This window comes from Mya arenaria, chromosome 13 (assembly GCF_026914265.1).
Source record: "Mya arenaria isolate MELC-2E11 chromosome 13, ASM2691426v1".
NCBI lineage: Eukaryota > Metazoa > Mollusca > Bivalvia > Myida > Myidae > Mya > Mya arenaria.
The window spans coordinates 57,588,201-57,610,419 of NC_069134.1; the positions used below are offsets into that span (position 1 = coordinate 57,588,201).

The 22,219-nt window shown below is 32.9% G+C and overlaps 1 protein-coding gene across 1 annotated transcript in view; it reads left to right on the forward strand.

Moving 5' to 3' along the window:
* Nucleotides 1-22,219, forward strand: part of LOC128215413 (CD109 antigen-like) — a 61,609-nt gene that overhangs the window by 7,597 nt on the left and 31,793 nt on the right. Inside the window, exons 3-12 of the mRNA XM_052922098.1 lie at nucleotides 6,829-6,997; nucleotides 8,337-8,407; nucleotides 9,384-9,509; nucleotides 12,449-12,488; nucleotides 14,354-14,441; nucleotides 15,661-15,742; nucleotides 17,103-17,221; nucleotides 17,979-18,126; nucleotides 18,688-18,897; nucleotides 21,931-22,065. Of these exons, the coding sequence (XP_052778058.1) occupies nucleotides 6,829-6,997; nucleotides 8,337-8,407; nucleotides 9,384-9,509; nucleotides 12,449-12,488; nucleotides 14,354-14,441; nucleotides 15,661-15,742; nucleotides 17,103-17,221; nucleotides 17,979-18,126; nucleotides 18,688-18,897; nucleotides 21,931-22,065 (1,188 nt within the window). The remainder of the gene's footprint in view (nucleotides 1-6,828; nucleotides 6,998-8,336; nucleotides 8,408-9,383; nucleotides 9,510-12,448; nucleotides 12,489-14,353; nucleotides 14,442-15,660; nucleotides 15,743-17,102; nucleotides 17,222-17,978; nucleotides 18,127-18,687; nucleotides 18,898-21,930; nucleotides 22,066-22,219) is intronic.

Sequence of the window (22,219 nt, forward strand, 5' to 3'; positions counted from 1 at the left end):
CGGGCGCACAAAAATAAATAAATATTTTTTTGTACATATTCAAAAAAATTGGAGCGGTAAAGCCGGGGAACGAAACATCAGTTTGGTGTGGGCTAAACTCATAAAGGAAAGCACATTGCATATAGAACTTCGTTAACATTGGGTACCTGCACATTAAGCCCTGATGCTTGGTGGGCTTAGATTCCAAATTTTAGTCTACGCTATAAGCCATGACATTTTGTAAAATTTTATCACATGTACAATAAGGCATTTTCAAAGATTGGTCCATTCTTGTTTATACATTTGTCAATCTGCACTAACAGAGCGTGTTTGTTGTATGAATCATCATATATATGAGTGGTAAGACCCACCACAACCCGCAGTCCTTCCTTAATCACAGTAAAGGACCGTTTTTTCTCCGTCCGTACGAATTTTCTCCCGAAACTGTCAACATTAAGGCAGGAGTCAAGTGTGTAGCTTTCAACTGTGTCATAGATTGCCTCATTATATTTGGATAGTTTGAATGTTTGTAGAGTCCTCAATTCCTCACTATGTTTGTAAAGGCATGCGCCTTTAATACTGGGCAATTCCATTCTTGTTGCTTCATGGTTTTTTTTTGTTCTAAAAGAACTCAGTCTGCACGTATTATTAAGCGTTGATACTTTCACATGTAAGAAAACGCTGGCATAGACAATGTTGTGAAACAATGGTTATTTGATATTTGCATTTCGAATAGATGATAAGGCAAACGAAAGCTCACCTTAGCACTTGATATGTGCCATAGTTTAAACATATTTTATGCATCAGTGTATACAGTCACATAACATAAAAAAAACAGAAAAAACAACATGTACAATCTAGAAAAGGATTAGAACGAAGGGTAAATATATCTTAAAAATTTCTTTTCCAAACCTTAGCAAAAGTACATTTTTAATGACGGACATTTGTACAGCTGACAATGTAGATGATATTTGCCTTGGGTTATCTTATCTGGAGAACAAGTGCAATAAATATCATCTTTGTAGCAAAACCTTTGTAAAGGTATAAATGAATTAGGGTGCATTTTTAACATTAGTACGCATGCCTTACCAATACGACAGTCATTTATGTATGAATTCGCCGCCTTACAACTGGATTGATTCATTAGCATGCTAAACGTATGTTTTATGTAAATGGTCAAATTATATTATAGTTGTATATGTCACAAATATATGTTTACTAAGAAATATGATTTGATATTTTACGAACACTGGGCTTTGTCTTAAAATTCCTCAACACCATGAGTTTTAACAATTAAGCTTGGAACTTGCTGGAAACCCAACTAAAAAGTATTAAACGTAACTTTTTGGCATTTATTAAGTAGTTGAGCCTAATCAGAGGACAAATAATAAACATTTAGCTGAAAATGTCAGAACAATGAACAGTTGTTTAAGCTTAATCTCTTTTCTGTAATGCGATTAGCTTATTATGACACGCTTTGATTCGAGTAATATGCACACGGTCTTACTGTTTCTCCTTATTGAAACCGTCAGATCCAAGAACGATATTTTTGTTGTTGTTTTTATATAAGAATGTTTTTTATCCGGTATTCTTGGAAAGATTTGTATTATGTTGTAAACTATATACCGACAGGCTGTTGAAGCTTAGTGGGTTATGTTCATAACACCTTGTTATTTCCTGAAACTGCTTTGTCATCTAAACTAACAAATCATTAAAACATCAAACCAATCCGACTATGCTTATTTTCATACTAAAATAGTTATTAATAGTATACAAACGTGAGCGTAATTTGCAAAACCCTTTTGCCTAGATTAATTGAACTTGAACACCAATATAAATGCGTTGACATTAAAAGGGTTTGACAGTGAATTGATATTGATAATGGTGTTTGAAATAAAAGGAAAGTAATTAATTGTTTAAAGAACAATTTATTAGATCATTTGTTATGCAAAAAGTTATTTTATACGTTCATTATTAGGTAAAATATATATTTATAACACTATCTTAATAATGCTGAGTGGAACTGTGTTGCTGAATGTATGCATACATGTCATTCTGATTTCCAATCAACGATTGGATCCATTGGCAGTTACTGAGGCAACACATTGGAACAAGATACAAAATGACATGCTCTACATAGCAGTTACTTATAATGTCGAAAAGTAGTTACCACTCATGTCATACGATGATGGTGACAATATCTCAATCCAATGGGAATTGTTTGGTTTTTACCAAGAAAACCGAGCAAACCTGTCTGACATTCAAGGGCAAACTCTACACAGCCGTTACGTACACGGTCGTAAAGAAGTCACTGTCACGATGCATGTAATTTGATGATAATAAACATCAACTGGCGTCTTTTAAAATATTTCAAATTATTTGAAAAAAAACATTATCTACATTTCTTTTGACGATTTCTTACGTACGGTTTCTTTTTTAAACCTATAATTTTCCGGAGCGTGCCCTAAGCTGTTTTTTGGAAACCTAGATCCTGCAGTTATGAACGTTCAATACAAAAAGTTTGTTCTGGGCTATGACTTTATATTCAACTTTGAACCACAATGACTCTTGTGCTATTTTGGTGTAAATTAGATATGAACGATGTCGAATATAATTATTGTTTTTAGTTTACAGAAATATCGTTATGATAAATATCGTGCAACTGTTTGTTTGTTCGAGTTATCAAACGTCTAAAAAGCATGCAAGGATGCAATCACAGTGTGTGTATACCACGTGATAAATTACGTCATATATCCTACGGGCAGTCTATGCCGTTAAAGGAACCCCGCCTTCGTTTTGTTACCCGGTTTATTAAGGTGATTAGTTTTATAGAACACTTCGATAAACCTGTTTCCAAAATAAAGTTTTGTCAGCGCTACCTCAGTCAGACGGCCGTTTTGTGAAAATGTTTGTCGAAGTGTTTAAGAAACTAAAGTCTGAATAAATATCTGGTAAAAGCCGGGCTCCGTAAGCGGCATATACTGCGCTATGTTTCATTTTAAAAAAAGTGATGTCATCTTTGTTTAAAGTCTTTATTCGAAGCAAGATATTACTTTCCTATGTAGCATTTATGACGCAATTTATCACGTTGTATACACACACTTAATCAGCAAAATAGAAATAGTCAGCGTAGTATATTTATACCGATATTATTGATTTTTCTATAACATAATGATAATGTTTTTACATGGTATTAAAAAAAAATATCATATTTTTACACTGTCTTTCTTTATATCATTGCGAACGGTTACTGAAACCAAGCGTTTTGTTCCAAAATACAGCGATTTATAACACAAGAAAATATATTTAGGATACAAATGTTGACTACACCAAAAGAATTATACTAAGACATAGAGAAAGTTTATTGCATTTTTATTAGTACGGAGAGGACGTGTTGCCATTACGTCCAATATTGAATTATAGCTTGAAGTGAATGTAAACATTGCTTTAATAATATTTTATTGCATGAGGACACAATTGACATTGAGAATATCAATGCAAGTTTTAACCATTATTTAAACCGACATTTTAGATCAAGCATGCAACGGGATAGGGCCACGAGTTTCGCAAACATCAGTTACGGCCTTCTCAGAAAGTAAACATTAAAGAAGAACGTGATCCTCCTTAAATATCTGGCTTAGTTTCCATATCAACAACATTCCTTTAAATATAAAAACTTGCATAATCGGATTGGTTTTGATCTTTTTAGCATGTTCCAGTTTAGAAGACAAATCCGTTTAGAAGATTACAAGGTTTTTTTAACTTATCGTACTTCAGCTGTCTCAGCCTATCAGTGCAATGACTATTTAAGTAATCAAAGCGCCGGAAGCACTGGGATGTTAACTGCGCTACCAAACGATGCGCATTTCTTTAAATGTAATGACGGAATTCCGTGTATACGCTTTACGCATTTGTTTTGCGAAAACCATATTCACTACGTACGCAAAGATACATAGACTAATCGTATCACTAGTCAGCAATGTCATCTGTGTTTATCTTAATAGTGGCAATATTTCCCAGAATGACAATTAAAAGTTTATGGTATGCAATATAAAACAAGCTGAATAAGAATGTGTCATTAAGAACAAATGTTCAATTTGATCAAAGACATATGAATAAAAACATATTTGGCAGGTTTCACTTTACGGTCATATTTACTGTACTATAATCGTTAAATAGGAGTGTTGTTTGCAATCATAGCACCGCAAGGCTTTGGTCCATTTCACCAAGAATTGTTTATTGTATTATCCCGTGCTCATGCTGATCAGATTCGTATGCAAGGATACAGAAAAATAAAACGACATTTTAAACAGAATTTGAATGGAAGCGAATAGCGTGAACATGGCAGTACGATTCAATTTCCGACAAATGGAATGCAAATGGAAATGAACAACTAGATTATACCGTTAAATTAATGACACATTTTAGTTGTAAATAAACATATACACCACAGTGGCACAAACGATTTTTGAAACATATCTCCGGGTTCAGTCCTAACAGGCAAGAAACGAGAGGCGAACACGGAGAGTACTTCAGAACAGACTTCACAAACGCCTTTAAACGGACAGCGAAAAGGGAGTTTACTGTAGACTAGTCTTCAACTTATCACAGTTCTAACAAATATTAAAAACTTCAGTCTCATAAGAGCAAACTTTACCTATAACATAATCGAGAATTTTATTTACCATAAACGGATCAACTTATTCCCCAACATTACTCAACTCATCACATCCAAATAAATCCATCCAGCCGTCGCCAACGCAAGTGACAGCTGTATTGGTAACGCATGCGCGTAAAGATCCGTTGATGCTATAAATCAGATGTCCTCTGCTGTTTAACTGCATGGTGATGGAGGTTACAAAAAGTACGGTAAAGTCGAGTTTTCTATTATTCTCTTATTAGGTTATTTTATCGAAAGTTATTGTTTTCAGTCATAGTTTTTGCTTTTTACGTGTATGTTGTCTATCACAAATGCTTTAATTGTACTTTGGTATCATGACTGATTCTGACAATGACTGTGACAGTCGCAAACCTTGCGTAGTATGATAGTAATATGGTCTTACAATCTTTTGATAAGGCCTTTTGCTGTGTTTTGCCTTTAGTTGATACATATTTTGTTATAACATTTTCTCACTGATACAAATCATTAACACGATGGTTTTGCAAATATAATCTCCTGTATGCAATATTTGTATTTAATGTTTTAAATTTTATCTGTGAATCTACTATTTAAAATGCACAAGTTATCAATAGGCAAGTTGTATTTAAATATATGTTCGAAATACAAACAAGTAACATTATAATATAGTAATATTATTAATTTATCAGTTCGCATGTACTATGATAAATTTCTTTTCATCACTTTTTTAATAACATAGATAAACTCAGATCTATTTGAAAAAAGAGAATAATCCTGTTTATATTATATGTACTGTTTAAAAGGTGGAGGCTTGTTGGCGGTGTGTTGGTTATTTTGCCTGGCCTGGTCGGTAGAGGCCGCATACACCTATTGGTATGCATATAACGCACTTTGAGTCAGATTAATATTAGTATCATTAACCATTGTTACATGCGTATACTGTCTGACTATTTCAGTTTTCGCAAGGTGTTCCTTTACCAATACAGATTGAGATGAGATGCAATTAGAAAATGACCTTTAACAACAAAGAATTATTCTAAATTTTGGCTAAAACGTTCGCTATTTCGTTAAACGGGTTCATTCATAAGCTCATATATACATTAACCAAAGCCCTCTCCGCTTTTGGAGGACTTAAAAAATATACAGTACTTGTTAGGTAGGCGGATAGCATACGCAAAGAGCTAACGCGGTTATTGTGCACATCAATATGCTTAAGATGATAAGTCTTAAATTAATTTATATTAATGTATTTTTTTCTTTTGTTTGCGACATGGTGGTCTTGAGGTAAATGTATACGCCTCATTAACGAGTCCAAGGTTAAATTCTCATTAGAGCATGTTTGTTATGACGTTTGAAAGGATACCAGTACTGATTGACTCAAAATTACTTGTACCAACTTAAATAACATCACATTTCCTTTTTAATGGTTCATGTTACATAACTTAACTTAGGTCCATCTTTATTGTAGCATGTTCATACCGTTTTAAAACGAATCGAATCTTCATAAAAACGGACATAGATCCTATATATAGTTTCAACTATTTAGGAAAATGGATACGATAATTCCCAATCGCATCATCCCAGGCCACAAATTTGTCGTTTTCTGCGACTTGGCAACGGCCTACAATGACGCCATCAACCCAATGAACGGCAGTCACAGGATCAGCATGTTATTGGTCCCTAGAGCGCCGAATACATTTGAACCCGACAATGTCAACTTAATCGCGGATAAAGGTTAACCTTTACAAATAAATTCAATACTTGAATTCATTTCTCTAAAAAAGTAAACAAATAGAGTACAGTTTTTTTAATATCTTCTGTCATATATTCCTGACTTTATTACAGAAATATACACTGTAAATATGACCTAAATTGCATGCGTTTTCTTTTTAAGATAAACCGAGGGTACTTTTAAGCATAATGGTGAGTTCGTGACTATGTATTTAAACAAGACTATTATACAAGTATTACTTCACAGCCTTCTTTGTACTATCTTACACTACTGTTTTTGTGCATATACATGTCAAACAAACTGAGATTTTTTTAAATGCATACTAGTAGCAGTCCCCAGCAAATGATATTGTTTAGCATGTAGAATTTAATGAACTTCGATCCCTACTGTCAATTACAATATCGTAAATGTTACGAAGAAAACACTGAAATTGAGAAATTAAAAAATGCATATCTAAATTCTGTGTTTCCATTTACAGTTTCCGGAAAACTTAAAAACGGGAAGCTACAGCGGGAGCCTTACTGTGACTAAGGATGGAATAAGGGTTGGAAGCACTTATTTCCATGTGCTTGTAGAAGGCGATTCCGAAGACAGGCAATACCCTCTAGTACAGACGGACAAAGGCATCTACAAGGCTGGACAAACAGGTGAGAGGGGTTTAGTTGACATATATATATATGACTCAACCTAACAAGAGGTCGTACTTCGAGTTCGACCACAAGTGACACGATTGCCTTGTCCTCTCAACAGGGTGTATCTAACTAGGACATTGGGCAAGAGGTTATTTATCATCAGTAAGAAGTTATATTTACGATCAAGCGAAAAACAATAAGTATAAAAAGCATTATACCGCAGCATATAGCCTTGAAGCTTGTATTTCAAGATATATCAACAATGCATTATCTGTGTCTGTATAGCAAAAGAGATGTAGAAGACGATGCTAACGAATGAACGGACGACGGATCGGAAATCTCTCTCTCTCTCTCTCTCTCTCTCTCTCTCTCTCTCTCTCTCTCTCTCTCTCTCTCTCTCTCTCTCTCTCTCTCTCTCTCTCTCTCTCTCTCTCTCCCTCCCTCCCTCCCTCCCTCCCTCCCTCCCTCTCTCTCTCTAGACTTACTATCATGATTCCATATCCCTGAGACACTTCTAAGGTTTCATTAATATTCTTGCACTAAAGTCCTTGAGCTATACTTTCTCTTGAAGCCAATCTCAACAATTTATTAGTGAAGTTATAATCATGAAAGATCTTATATTTATCAATGCATACCGATTTTGTTGTAAGCCATTTGGCAAATAATACTGGCATTTTTATAGACTTATATCTTGGACGAACAATGTTGGTATATAACACTCTTTATTTTAATCCTGGTACCACCTTTTCTGCTAAAATACACAGAAAGTCATCCAACTAAAATATGTAGGAGGTATGGGTTATGTAAATTGATTAATTGCGTTAAGTCAACTGTTCCTTCGTTAATACAACCGATATAAAAGTTGACGCTAAAATGTACGCTTTATTTGGAATATAATGTTTATTCTGTCTCTAATCCAAAGAAAACTCGAATGTTAACATATTGTTCAACCAAATGTTAAATAACAAAGAAAATAGAATGTGCTGTTTTTATTCGAAACCAAACAAAACCTGGCAATCAAATGAGCTAAGTAATCTTAATGGTTGTATTTTGGTTTAATATAATAATTTATGCATTATGAATAAAAATGTACCTTCAATTCATTGACGTCATTGATTTAAAAGCTTACCTAATAATCTATTTTATGAAACAAATAGTGACTTTAAACATTAAAAGCAATGAATGTGAAAATATAAGATTGCTTAGTTTGCTGTGCAATGTCATTTTGCCACTATTTATAAGCTTTTTTATCATACTTTATAATGAATCCTTGCCTATTTGTTTTTGTTGGTTATTATATATGTTGTAGATGAACACATGATGTTAAAAAATAAATAATAAAATCGCATTTCAGTTCATTTCCGAATTCTGGTCATAAACGAACAACGGAGAGTGGTACAGGACACATTCACCATAGACATATTCGTAAGTGTTCTGTTTATTTTATTTTTTTGAAAAATTGAAGGAAAAGAAAGCCAATTAAAGTAAATTATTCTTGTTGTGATGACATTGTACGTCTGTTGTTTTGCAATGTTGTTTGCCTGTCAAATACGATCGGCTGAATAATCCACTTTTAATAATAATAAATATATGTCAAATAGAAATTTTTCAATCATTTGTATAGGAGCTTTTTGAATGAATGAATCAAAATCAACGTGGCTGTGCCGGAGAAAAACGTAAACGATATAATGCTAGATTTCACTTTCCCGAACAACCTTATGTCTTGCATGCGATCCTTATATTAGCGGTAGTTTTTTGATCGTTACCTTTCCCGTGTTTTGAAGAAATATTGGGAAGTTCCTTGCACTGAAAATACGCTTCTGTGTAGGCAGAACAAAATGCGATGCCCTTTAGTTTGATAACGAAAGTATACACATTAATAAAATAAAACTTACAGGGACGTGCCAAATAGTCAAGCATATAAATATAAACCCTGTTTAGAAGCACAAGTTAGTGTCCCAAACGATACTGACCGATATACAAAACCAAATGAACACGTCAAAATAGAATTACCGACTGAACAATATTGACCTGCCTTAAGTGTTTCGGCCTTGAACTAAACTCTTCTTTTTACTACTAATGGAAACATCAGGGATAGTCTCGGCAGTCACGTATTGATCTTGTTTGGAGAGAAGATCTTAGCACAACAAACACAAGACGTTACAAAGATCGGCAAAAAGTAGATCCATTTAAATTCAAGTCTTACATCATGCTGTCAATTTTAAGCAAAATGAATTTTCTGCTGCCTTTTTAAAACATTTTTTGTCAATAAATATTTCATTTATACTCACTTTCCAATGGCGACTTAAAGATACTTGTTCTTGACATCATTTAATATTATCATTTTTTGTCACAGTAGTAGTTATAATTATGATAACATCCAATGTGTTCGTATTTTAAGGACGCGGATTCCAATCGCGTGCGTCGCTGGGCCAACGTCACGGATAGTAGCGGCGTTTACGTCGGTAAAATGGAAATGTCCAATTATCCTGTTCTTGGGGAATGGACTATTCTAGTTTCAAATGAGGTAACTGATTCAATTTTCTATTTGGTTTCTAATCATCAAACTCACTTCTTGGTTTAGTTCTTAATTGGTCAATTGCTCGCGGTTAAATGTAATCAAAAACTTTTTTTAAGTAATACAAAAAGGTGAAAATGATACTTTTAGTCTATTACGAACGTAAATATTAAACCTTTCTAAAACATAAGGAATTTAAAATACTATTTCAATGGACCTATGACCTTTCTATGTTAAAATGCCTTAGTTTCAGTATAAAGCAATTACAAGAGTATTAAGGTATAGAAATATAATTCAAAATGTAACTATAACATGAACAGTTGTTGATGTTATTAAAATGGCTAGATCACGTATGTCTCACTTGACAGCTTAGCTATAGCTTAATGATTAAGAGATGTATGAAGTTTAGGTTTGATACAAATAAACAAGGCAATATGCCTATTTGTGCATACGCAGTAAAACATATATAAGGTAGTTCATAGTCAGTATTCATACATAATTACAACTTTGAGCAGGTCCGAGTCAATGCTTAAATCCTATTGGATAAGACAACCTATATGACATTCATTCATTTTCTCCATGAAGCATTCGTGTATGCAAATCAGTTTAATTATAGTCATAACAGGGCTACTTTCTATTTACAACCCATGACGTCACGTTATAGAAGCAAGTTATTTACATGTGTATTTTCTTTCTTAAAAATAGTTTGGGTTAAAAAAAAGCAACAATGAACAATAAACCTTTTAAAAATATTGATCTTGTATTATTTTTTGATTATAAATGACAACAAACTGATTGCGGAGAACTGGAAGCTGAAAGTTCGTCTGCAGAGGAAACATGGCGGATGATCTGTCAGATTTTGACTTGTTTAAAGATCTGTTTGGTGGTTTTCAGTTGTTTGTGCCGGAATTGAGTGAGCAAACTGCTGCTGTTGTGTTTTCTCCAGAAATTGAAGAACTAATGATCATTTTATTTGATGATTTGCCTGAAGCTGCAGATAAAAATGAAAGTTAAGATCTAGATGAACAGGGTTATGAAAGTAATGATATGCCGGCATGGCATGAATATAAACAACAGTGCAGTAGGTTTTATGGTAAAAATATTGTCATAGGCAAGAAATAATGGAAGATACATTTCAGAATTTAAACAAGTTGCCTTTAAGTAAATATCTTACCTGAAAAGAGCTTTTAATCTGCTTCGAAATGGGAAAAAATGAGGAGTCGGCAGCCATTACTGGTCACATTTTTACTAAATTTAGCTACACGTGTCGCCAAGGCTATGATATATTCATACGCGTGGAAGGCTACAAACTACTTGGAATTATCGAGTGATGAATTGCGGTTCTTGGATAAAAGCAAAATAAAAATGATCTTTATTTTTTTTATAGTTATAATTATAAGTTTTGAACATTATTTTTCTGCGTTTTATTGATGTATGAAGTGTCGGAAAAATTACACCTAATTTATACATACACACCTTTGATGTTTACGCAAATTAGGTGTAATTTTTCCGACACTTCATACATCAATGAAACGCAGAAAAATAATGTTCAATTCTTAAATGAAGTTGAATATTAAGAATTTAACAATAACTTTTTAAGTTGAAAATATCACACTACACATCAAAAACGAAAAGGTGAGGAGAAAAGAACAACATTGTCAATATTTATCCGTTATAATTACAATATATCTTTTCTTAAATCATTAGTTTTCGCCGTACATAGTGACTCATATAGTAAATATATTTGTTGTCTTATATCATTGTTGAGTTAATATACAAAAACAGAATGTTCTCCTCCTTGAACACATTATTCAAATAACATTTTCTTTCTGTATACGGAATAGCTACTGGCTTATGTCATCTACCTGCCATTACTTGTAATCTGTGCAAATATTCTCAAAAGAGCATTTTTATTTAGTAGTATATACATTGATAAGGTAAGGTTTGATATAAGATATATATTTATGTTTCTTTCTAATTCTATACACATTTAAGCATACATAATTCTAACATATTAGATAGATTGCTACATATGTTTATGTTTCTATCCAATTCTATAATCATTTAAGCATATATAATTCTAACATTTGAGATAATTTACATATTCACTATTTAAAACCAATATCTTATAACGAGTACCTCTACCCAACATAAACGTTCTATCTAGCTCGACATAAACAATTTAATTATTCTGGGTTAAACTTTTTAGTCTTAGTAATTCTTTACAAAAACGGGAATGAACTCTATTCATTCATGAAAATTAAACGACCCCATACTTCAGAGCCGTAATATGGGTGATGGTGTATAAGTTGGTCAAATATTACATCTGTGTTTAACGGACAACTGAGTGTAGAACACTTAGAGTGCACTGCTTTAGTTTAAAGAAATCCTTCATTAACTGACCAGACTATGTATCGAACGTATTAGTCGAATAGTCGCCTGGTCTTAACATAATTCGAAGATATATTACAATATGCATTACGTTGGCAGTTCTCATTTTATCAATTGGACCGTATTTCCCCTTCATTTGTATCAGCAAAATAAAATCACAATAAAAGACATATCAAGGCAGCAAATTTTCGTGAAACGCACGGGATGATTTTGAAATTGATAAACACGAACAAATATAGAACATTTTTTGGATATGAAATGATAAAAAAATATTATCTTAATGACATATTTCATTGTTGATTGTTTTTAGGCACATTTATTAGATAGTGTCTGAGGTCGTTCTAAATATAAATATGCACACATACATATTAAAGTATTAACTTGGTGTTAAATATCCAAAGGGAATGAACGGGTGCATATTAAGATTAATTTGTGTTTAATTTCGATAATAACAAGGCTATGTTGCATTATTACCAGGTTCGTTGAATAAGTGATATATCTAGTTGAATTGGTAGTGAACTAGTAGAGTAGTAAGAGTACCCGTGTTTATATTCCAGAAATATAGCCAAACCACAAAGTTTGATGTTGAAGAATTTGGTAATGCTTTATATAATATATCACCTCCCTATTATTGAAATGTTGTTTACACATCATCCGGGTGCTTTTAGGTTCTACACGGTAAGGTAAAGTGTCGCAACCCCTATTATTTTCTTATCTTGAGGGATCGATTTGTAATTGCACATTGAGTTTTACTAAACATGTTTATATTTGAAAATGCCCGCATAGGTCATGGATTTTCTTTATATTGTTTTACTAAACGGTTACATTTGGCATTTATCTATAAATGGCACGCTGTCTGGATGAGTTCCCTTGTTATGTGTATATTTGTTTTAGCTCATTGGGTTTTTGTTTACTGCATCAAGATAAAAGTAGGATATGTTATTGTTTCATGTTTTGAATTTGTATTTTATATGCATTTTAGTAAACAATCAATGTTCTCAAACCTGATTCCTTTGACAAAACTGATAAGAATTATGTTATATAACAACATACGATGTTCCTAAAAACATTCTTTCCCTTAAACGTTCGTAAATAATAGGCATATTTATATAAAACCCGTTTAATCGCCTTCATACAAATCACTCTTGAAAGAAAATGCCTTTAAACAATGTTTGTATCAAAATAACTAATTTAAACTAGGGATGCAAATGAATATTCGAATATTCGATCAAACGTTTGGTATTCGAATATCAAAATCGGTATTCGAATATTCGATGTTTTTTTTGTTGAATAAATATAAAAATAGATATTTTGCCTACAACTCTGTTGTTGTGTTTAAGATTCGTTTGTCTTGTTTTTACAACGATTATCACATAATGCCAGAGGTGTGAATGTGATGACAATACTCTAAACACGCGTTATGTGTCATTTAGGGACATATCGTCGGGTACTGTAAAAAGTCCCCGTAATTTTACAATAGTTGGCTGTAAGACAAATGACACCAACAATCCAATTATTTTCGGTAAATTGCTTCTACCAATTAAGAATATCTGCAATAATCTAGTTCCCAAAGTTTATATAGTAGAGGTCAATCCCAGAACGAGGTTGCTCATCCTACGGAAAGACCCTCAATTTTGACCAGAAATCCATTAAAGTTCACGTTGTTTACAAATATGAAGGCAGAGGAATATAAGTTAAAAGTTTTATTTTCTTTGTTCATAAAGTATTACTTTTTGGCTTTCTGAAATGAAGAATTTCAGAGGCTCATTTGGTGAAATTCATGGTCCGCCGCGCGTAGTGGTTACGACAAAGTAGAGCTAAAATGCCCCGGCTATTACTTAAGCGAATATTATAATATATATAGTTTACTAGAACTTTTAAAAGACATATTTTGGTAATCGAATATTTGAATATTCGTTCGAAAGAATTACTGAATATTCGAATATCAATTTTGCTATTCGTTTGCATCCCTAGTTTAAACATTATTTATTTAACAAAGATTCTAAACAAAGTTATGGAAACTTATGCTATGTCACTCTCATTGATACGATCTTGGGATAACCGGAATTTCAAGAGAAACACCATTTGTCCGGCTTGGTGACCACCAACTTTACACACCTGCCGGGACCAAGGCCGAGAATCGAACCAGGGTCGACTTCGTGATAAGCGAGTGGGCTATTCAGACAACTAAAATATCTTCATCAAATCAATAAACATTTGAATTAACTTTAACGTTCAGGATTTTTTTTCATGGTTTGGTTTATCGTTGGTTTTAGGACATACGTTACATTCGCTTTATATCCAAATGCTATGTTTCATTTTATAGCACTAAATATGTAAAACCATTAAAAAATATACTAATTATAACCGTTTAAGGTCAGCTCGGTAATAGTAGTTATTTGAAAATATTGGTATTGCTGGTTGTTTATTGAAGGTATGTTATAAAGTTCATGTAATTTCAGAGCTTCCGAAATTTGATGTGGAGTTAGATTTCCCAAAACAAGTTGCCACGGCGTCGGATGACTCCTTAAAAGGAAAGGTTTCGGCTCTGTAAGTTTAACAATTTACTTATTGTATCATTTCCTTAAACAATGCTTGAAAAAAAAACTGGCCTTTTCATACAAAAAAATGCATGCTATCAGGAAGAAAGTAATTGGATCCTGATTGGAAATAAATAGCATCAGGGCGGAAAAGTACCTTTTCTTTGAAACAATTGACACGGATGTCATTAGTTAGAACAAACGAATTCATGCCATCAGCTTAAAAAAATATGTCTTAATGAGGGAAACTATGAAAAATTATGCTTCTATGTAATTGTAAATAATATTATAAAACTAGATAAAAATACTGCAAAACCGAATAAAATCAGACAGATGGATGTTTTTATCAGGAGTAAATTACCTGATATGTGGAGAGTAGTACATTGTATAAGGAAATATTTATAAGTACGACATGAAGAGGAGGAAATGGAAGATTAAATTGTAGCAGGAGGATAACTCATGGTATGAGTAGGATATTGTATAGAAGATCAAACCTGGTTTAAAGAGAATAATAGATGGTAACATAATGATGATAAATGTAGGATTATTATCAGTGTAAAAGGTGGACTCTAAATGGAAAAATGATTAGTTACATGAGGATGCCCCGGGATTTGGTGGATTATAAAGCGTAGCACGATGATAATAAATGGTAACAGGTAGATAACAGATTGTATTAGGAAAGTAACATATGGTCGTAAGATGTCTTTAAATGGAAGCAATTGAATCAAATGTTGTTTAAGGAATATACTACATGGTATCAGAAAGATCTTTGATTGAAGAAGAAAACCCGTGTGGAAAAAAATGAGACGATAATAAAAAATATATGATATACAGAGAGTAAGATAAGGATAATTGATGCTTTTAGAAAGCTAATACGGAGGATGATAGATTGTTTTGGGAGGATGATATATGGTATAAGCAAGATAGTATAACGTTTATGGATGATAACATACTATATTCGGATGGGACGATAATAGATAATGCGATGAGTATTATAGATCGAATAAGGAGGTGAAAAAAGGTAGCATGAAGAAAAAGGAAAGTATCAGGAGATTAGATGTCTAGCGAGGGATACAATGTGTTATTAAGAATATTTAAATTGATTAGGATGGCACCTGGAAGATAATTGATAAAAAGAAGCAGGAATAAACATTCTACAAGGAGCAACCCACATACTTTAACTATGCGTCGTTTTCGGTTTAAAATTTATCTCTAAATCTGTTTTGTAGGTATACGTTTGGAACTGGAGTGTCTGGTGACCTGGAGTTAACATTAAAGTACTCAATCTACAGTGTAGTAAAACATTTCAAGGTAATAACAAGTTTATTGTACTCTCTATATAGTGTAGTGAAACAGCATTAAGTAATACCCTTCATAGTCTAATTTTATAGTACTCTATATACAGTTCAAGGTAAAGCAACATACTTTTTATAACACGTTTAGAGCACAGTGTAGAAAAACCTGTGCAAATTAGTATGCAATAATTTTGTATAGTCTAAGTGTATAGTTCTCGATAAACACTTTAGTGAAACGTGAGAGGTCCATACGAGTGTCCGGTTTATCTTCTCTGGCTGCAGTGTAGTTAAAATGGGCGTGGGCGTGAGAGCAATTTATTCTGATCATTTCTAACACAAACCATTACGAGATACTTTAACAATGATACTTTTAACTTGCGCACATTTTCGAAATTAATGGCTATCCTTCTTTACTGACCAGACGTTTATTACGAAAAATCGAATAAGTTGGATCGAGATAATCGTATTTTATATGTTATTGGAACTTTTGTCACTGGTTTTCGTCTTTGTTTCCAATAGATTTCAACATGTTTTACGATGCACTATGTTTTGATTTTTCAGCAAGTTATAAACCTTGGAAATAGTTTTAAAGAACCCCAAAACATGAAGTATTATCTTTGCAAATATACCTTATAATGCAGTTCAAAACAAAGATCTCAATATAGCATCCAAGTTCTTAAGAAACAGGATGTTTTTGCACTTATTAATCTAAACCAAAGCTCAGTTATGATGCCGGAAAATTCGAAATCAAAATAGTATTTTCAGAGATTTTTTTAAGCTATATTTCAAATATTGGAATTACGTAGTAATAATATATATAGTAGTAGTAGTAGTAGTAGTATGGCAACATCCTGTATCAAAGTGTTTCACGAGGCACAGGGTAATGTCAATACTCTATATAGACGAGACACAAACAGCATCACATACACAATACACCTTCATCAAATATCTGTATCAATAAATGTCGAAGATAAAAATGAATGTACAAATATTATTGGAAACTACACCGACACTCCCTTAAGCAAAATGTTTAACAAATATCCTGTTAAGAGACTGCCTATTAAGACCCATAAGGGTGAGGCTTCATATCTTCTGGTTTAGAGGAAGAAGGACGGAGAAGTCCATGTCCAAAAGGTTCGTCACCTCCATATCCAAATAAACTCCTTCTTTATTTGTAAATCTTTGACCCAACCCTGAACATACATGAGTGCCTATGTTTATTAATAAAGAATATAACGTAATATGCTTAAAAGGACATTTACCAGCGACTGCCATTTTTAGTTATGCATGAAATTTTCCATTATCCTGTGTTAGCTGTCTTGAATTAACGTTTCAAGATTAATTTTGAGATTATCGATTATATATCACTTTTTCAGGTTAAAGATGGCTCTGTTGATATATACTTGCCATTTAGAGAACTAGCATCAGACTTCCAAAAGTCATATGTTGCTCGGCGGATATTTAATGCCTCTAATGGATATTACAACAGCGTGCTGTATGTACTTGATAAAGTGTTGTATATTAGGAATATTCCTTTTTCCAGTTTTTTAAGTTACGCATTTTAAGCAATTAAAGTAATTAACTACTTCAAATTATACTTTTAACTGTTAATGCACACTCTTTTGTACACATGTTAAATAGTATGTAGGTAAACCTGATACCGATTCGGTGAATGAATAATATTCGGAATAATTTAACCATGATAAATAAAATAACGGTATTGTCCATCAGAATCCTTATGATAATTGAATAAGTGCTTGGTGTTTTGATTGAAACCTAGGGTGTTTGTTTTTCCGCCTGGTTAACATAATACGGGAAGATTTGTCCACCTATATAAAAATAGCAGGCTGGCTTTAGTCTGTGTATGTTGTGTCCTACATTTGCTTTTAGGGGGCAAACAAACTCGTGGCCCTAAACGGGCCTCACTGGCACTTTTAATGGACACACTTTTCATCAAAATGACATTTACTGAAAATATAACTGGTAATGACGGCATATAGGGTAAAGCACTCTTAATAAAAGCAAAGTTACGCTTTAAACGTCAAATGAAAGTCAAATACCCTTCTTATTTCACTTTGACAACACAGCGTAACAAAGTTATATTGACATCTGGCAATACCATTTGATGGCTTTTTATTTGGTTAAAACCCTACGCAACACTAACACGTTATTTTTGTATTTATAATTTTGTATTATTTTATGATTATCTTCATGATATTCGGTTTCAAATGTATTTTTTTCTGCGTTTTAAGACGTTTAGAAATCCATGCCAATGTTGTGGAAGATGTAACGGGAGTGAATATGTCCGCAGAATCCTACCTTAACGTCAAAGTATACGACGTTGCCTTCCAACCTACGTTCAAGAAGAAATTTCACGTTGGACAAGACATAGACATTTCGGTATCAGATCAATCTCTTAAAAATATCTTTAATTTATAAGAGATTCTGAAATATTACCTGGTCATGCTAAATCAGACTCAGCACACTCTTTCATATATATTGTTTTAAATCTATTATTGCTTTAACGACCATCATGCTGTTCCTTTCAATAACTTTTAAACTCAATGTCTGGCTTGTAAATTCAATCTGACCAGTCCCTGTTGTAAAGCTTGACGACTTTGCTTGGTGCCAAATTCCCAGAGTATCGTATTTGGCTCTGTAATTAAGGGAAGTGTGTTTAAAGAAACGGTGCTCCCCTTGAATTGCTTTGCCTAATCAATGTGTTTTGGTCCGCAAACGGATCGATGACAACTAACATCTGATGCCATTAACTATAACGACCATTAAACAACCCTATGCGATGCTGTAACTCTTGGAGAGTGACTTGGTGTCACTTGCCGAAGGGTAAAACTAGGTTTGGAAAGTCAACTAATGGTTGACATATATGTTAATGACACCACTTAAATTTTAATCATACTTCTTATTTCAAAGTTATTTGTATTTAATCTTCATTTCATTTAGGGGGACGTTACTTCATATATGGGTGACCCCTACCCAGGAGTGGCATCGGCGGATATAGATCTATGGGTTGAAGTGAAGCTTTACCTAATAAATCGTAGTTGGGTCGTCATTCGCAAATTTGCAAGGATTGATATTGACAAAGACAACAAAATCAGCTACACTGTTGAAGGGGAAGATTTACAATTAAATGTGTCATATATCTACATGAAGGTAAGATAATTTATAGTTAAACATGTCGAATATATCCGTCATATGTTAAATGCTGAAGATAATGTATGTATGGAAAACCTTTGTTGTGAGAATTGAACGTTGAAGTACTTCGGTGTCTAAAACATTTGCTCAGTTCACGGCTTGGGAAATCCGAAGGATTTAATGATTACCAATATACAAACATGATGCTTTATACTCCTTTATTGACGTATTTCTAAAATATCAAATGTTTATATTTACACTGACAACTTGCAAACTTTTTTTGGAGTAATCTAACTGAAAAATAACGCTAAAACGTAATTGATCGAAGTATAAATTCGACTGTTAGAAGAGTGTCATTATCAATGATGTCACTTGTTTAATCAAAGTCAAAAACAATGTAACGAAATAAATCGTTGTTTGACCAATTACAAACGTCCTGTCATTATGAACAAATGAAGACCGAAGATTTTGTGATCAGTGAAATTTAAATGCAATAAAACATGTTAATCCATGAAAGCACAATAGAAATGGGAGTATTTGAACTGTGTTGAACAGGCTCATGAGAGTAAGGTTTATTTGGAGTTTGCAATGCTTTCCTCAAGTCGATATAGTCGAGAGGCTGCGAAGTAAAACTTGTGCGTGTAGATAAAAGTGCAGGTAGATATTTTTTTCAATTGTTATTTCACACTCATATGTTTTACTGCCTTGGCTTCCGGTATTGCGTAAACCTTCTAAGATTCTTCGTATTATATGAATGAATTGATTAACTTCATAATAGGGCATTGACATGTCGTCATTTCGATGAAAAATGCAACAGAATAGACATTTATGAAAACTAGAATAACAATTAATCATATTTACTAATGACTAAGAGCTGGGATGCACTTAGTTTTCAGAAAAAAAAACAGTGTAAAATATTGAATTGAAAATGTCATACAGACGGTTAATTGCTTCAAGTGATTAGATGAGTTTTGCGAAACCTTAACAAAGTGCAATTATGTGCACACACAAAAATCTATAATGTTGTGATAATGAATAATATTCTCACTTTCAATTATCTTTTAACCATTGTGAGTCGACAGATAACAGTTCGAAATAGTGGAGATAAAAAAGGAAAGTGTTATATTTTAGAACAAACTATCCCCATTATGCAACAGAACACGAAAATTCAACAGCGGCAGGTGGTTAATGACCCATTGAAAAAGCTTCTGTAAATTACTGTGGATTGAAACATTTTTGTATTATGTTTACACTTTCCCGCGATAGCATCCATCCCTATACGTAAACATTCAGCTAATCGGTCATTTTTAAAAACAATACGATTGTTCATAAAAGCAGTCCATGGAGGTCGTGTTAAACGTATTTTCATAACAAACCATCAACGGTGTAAGGTAACTCTTGACAAACGTTGTCGAGTTATATCCTCTACTAGATTGAAACCGAAGTGTCTCACATTGTTCTATATGTTTACGATATTTTACGAAAAACCATAGAAACAAACTCAGTAGCCAAAAGCTTATACATAAAACACCGTTTAATGGCACAGGGTAACACCAAACACATAGAACACAAACACAAATAATCACAACCCAGAAACATTAAACAACAACACAAAATTCCACAAATAACACAGAATTATATAAATATCTAGGATTTTTGAAACCGTTTGCTTTGCATGGACATATACTAACGTAACTATTATCTAATCTATTAAAACTATACACAAACACATTGCGCGAGTTGAATATTTTAATCCAGATGCTAGTTGGTAGAGTTACATTGTTGTTCTTTAGAACAAAGACAACGTTTTATATCAAGCGTGCGTTTGCAAATACCATGCTCACGGTAAGAGCCTTGTTTATCGTCCTGTCCAAATCATTGCGATATGATAAAAAATAAAATATTACCACAAACAGAAAGCACACTTATATGATACAAGTAGTTCTTTGAAATATTTGCGAAATATTCTGCCGTTGATGTAAGGAAATTCAATATTGATCATATAAGGTTATTTTATCTATTTTGTTAAATTTAATAACCAGCATGACACCTTTAATGTGTTTTTTTCACAATTGATAATATCTTTGATTAGGCTGTTTTACGAAAAGTCGGAACATCCAATGATATTCGTACATACGGATACAATATTTTTCAATCCACCAACCCCCTGGTCAACTCTTCTTTGACATTGAAACAAGTATCAGGACCCACGGAATTGGTAATTTTTTTAACTTGTTTACCTTTTTGTTTAACATGTGTTTGTCGCAATATATATTGTATAGGTCAGTATGTTCTTATGGACAATTGATGTTTATATTCTGTTTCGTCTGTCAAATGAATAACTTTTTATAATGGCTTAAATGCAAAGCATATTACTTGGGTCGTATTCATTATCACCAGCATCTTTTCAACTTGAACTTAGTTTTCTAAGGTGATTTTTTTTAAATATTAACTTAAAACTGAGTTGTTTTAACTAAGCTATACAACGGGTAGAAACATGACCAAATAATAGCGACATATGAATAAATGTGATGAAAAATGCTAGATGCTTCCCTTTAGTAGCTTTATGAATACGACCTGTTAAGTTTAACTAAAACAATGTTAGATAATTACTACAGCAACTTCTTGTTTTACCAACAAGTATAATAAGTAAACTATTTTTAACGAACCATTGATGTTATTATTTTTATGAAGGATGTAGGCGACAGTGCCACCTTCAGAATTTCAGTTACTGGCGACATGGTGACAGCAACTTATAAGGTATTGTCATTTTTTCGTAAAATTTCTTTTTAAAAAAATACTATCTGAAACGATATATTTTCCACTTGTTTGTTTCATTTTCCATTAACTATATGTATATGAATATTCATGAGATACAGCCAAAATTTAATTTATTGAGTTTCGAAAATTGATTGCGAAAATAAACACTGTTATGACCAAACTATTTTATTAAATTAATTTAACTTCGACAAATTCAAAATGAATCAAGTAACAAACATCATCGTTACAAGAGCAGCCTTAATGATACACGGTTATATATGACGACTTTAGGTTGTTTCAAACGGATGGTATATTGATGAAGGAGAATGGTTTGACCTTTCTGAAGGTCAAGCGAAGGAATTCACTGTCAAAGCAACAAAGGAGATGAGACCAAACTTTGTGGTCATGGCGTGGTCCTTGAGAGCAGTAAAAAATTATTACACAGAAGGTTTGTTGGTTTGTTTGAATATTGTAATATAAATTAAATATGTATTGTTATAGTGACAAAATGTTTTGGGTGAAGTAGATGGAATGCTTGTTATGAAAATTGATGTTCTGTACATGTATTATACCAATATAC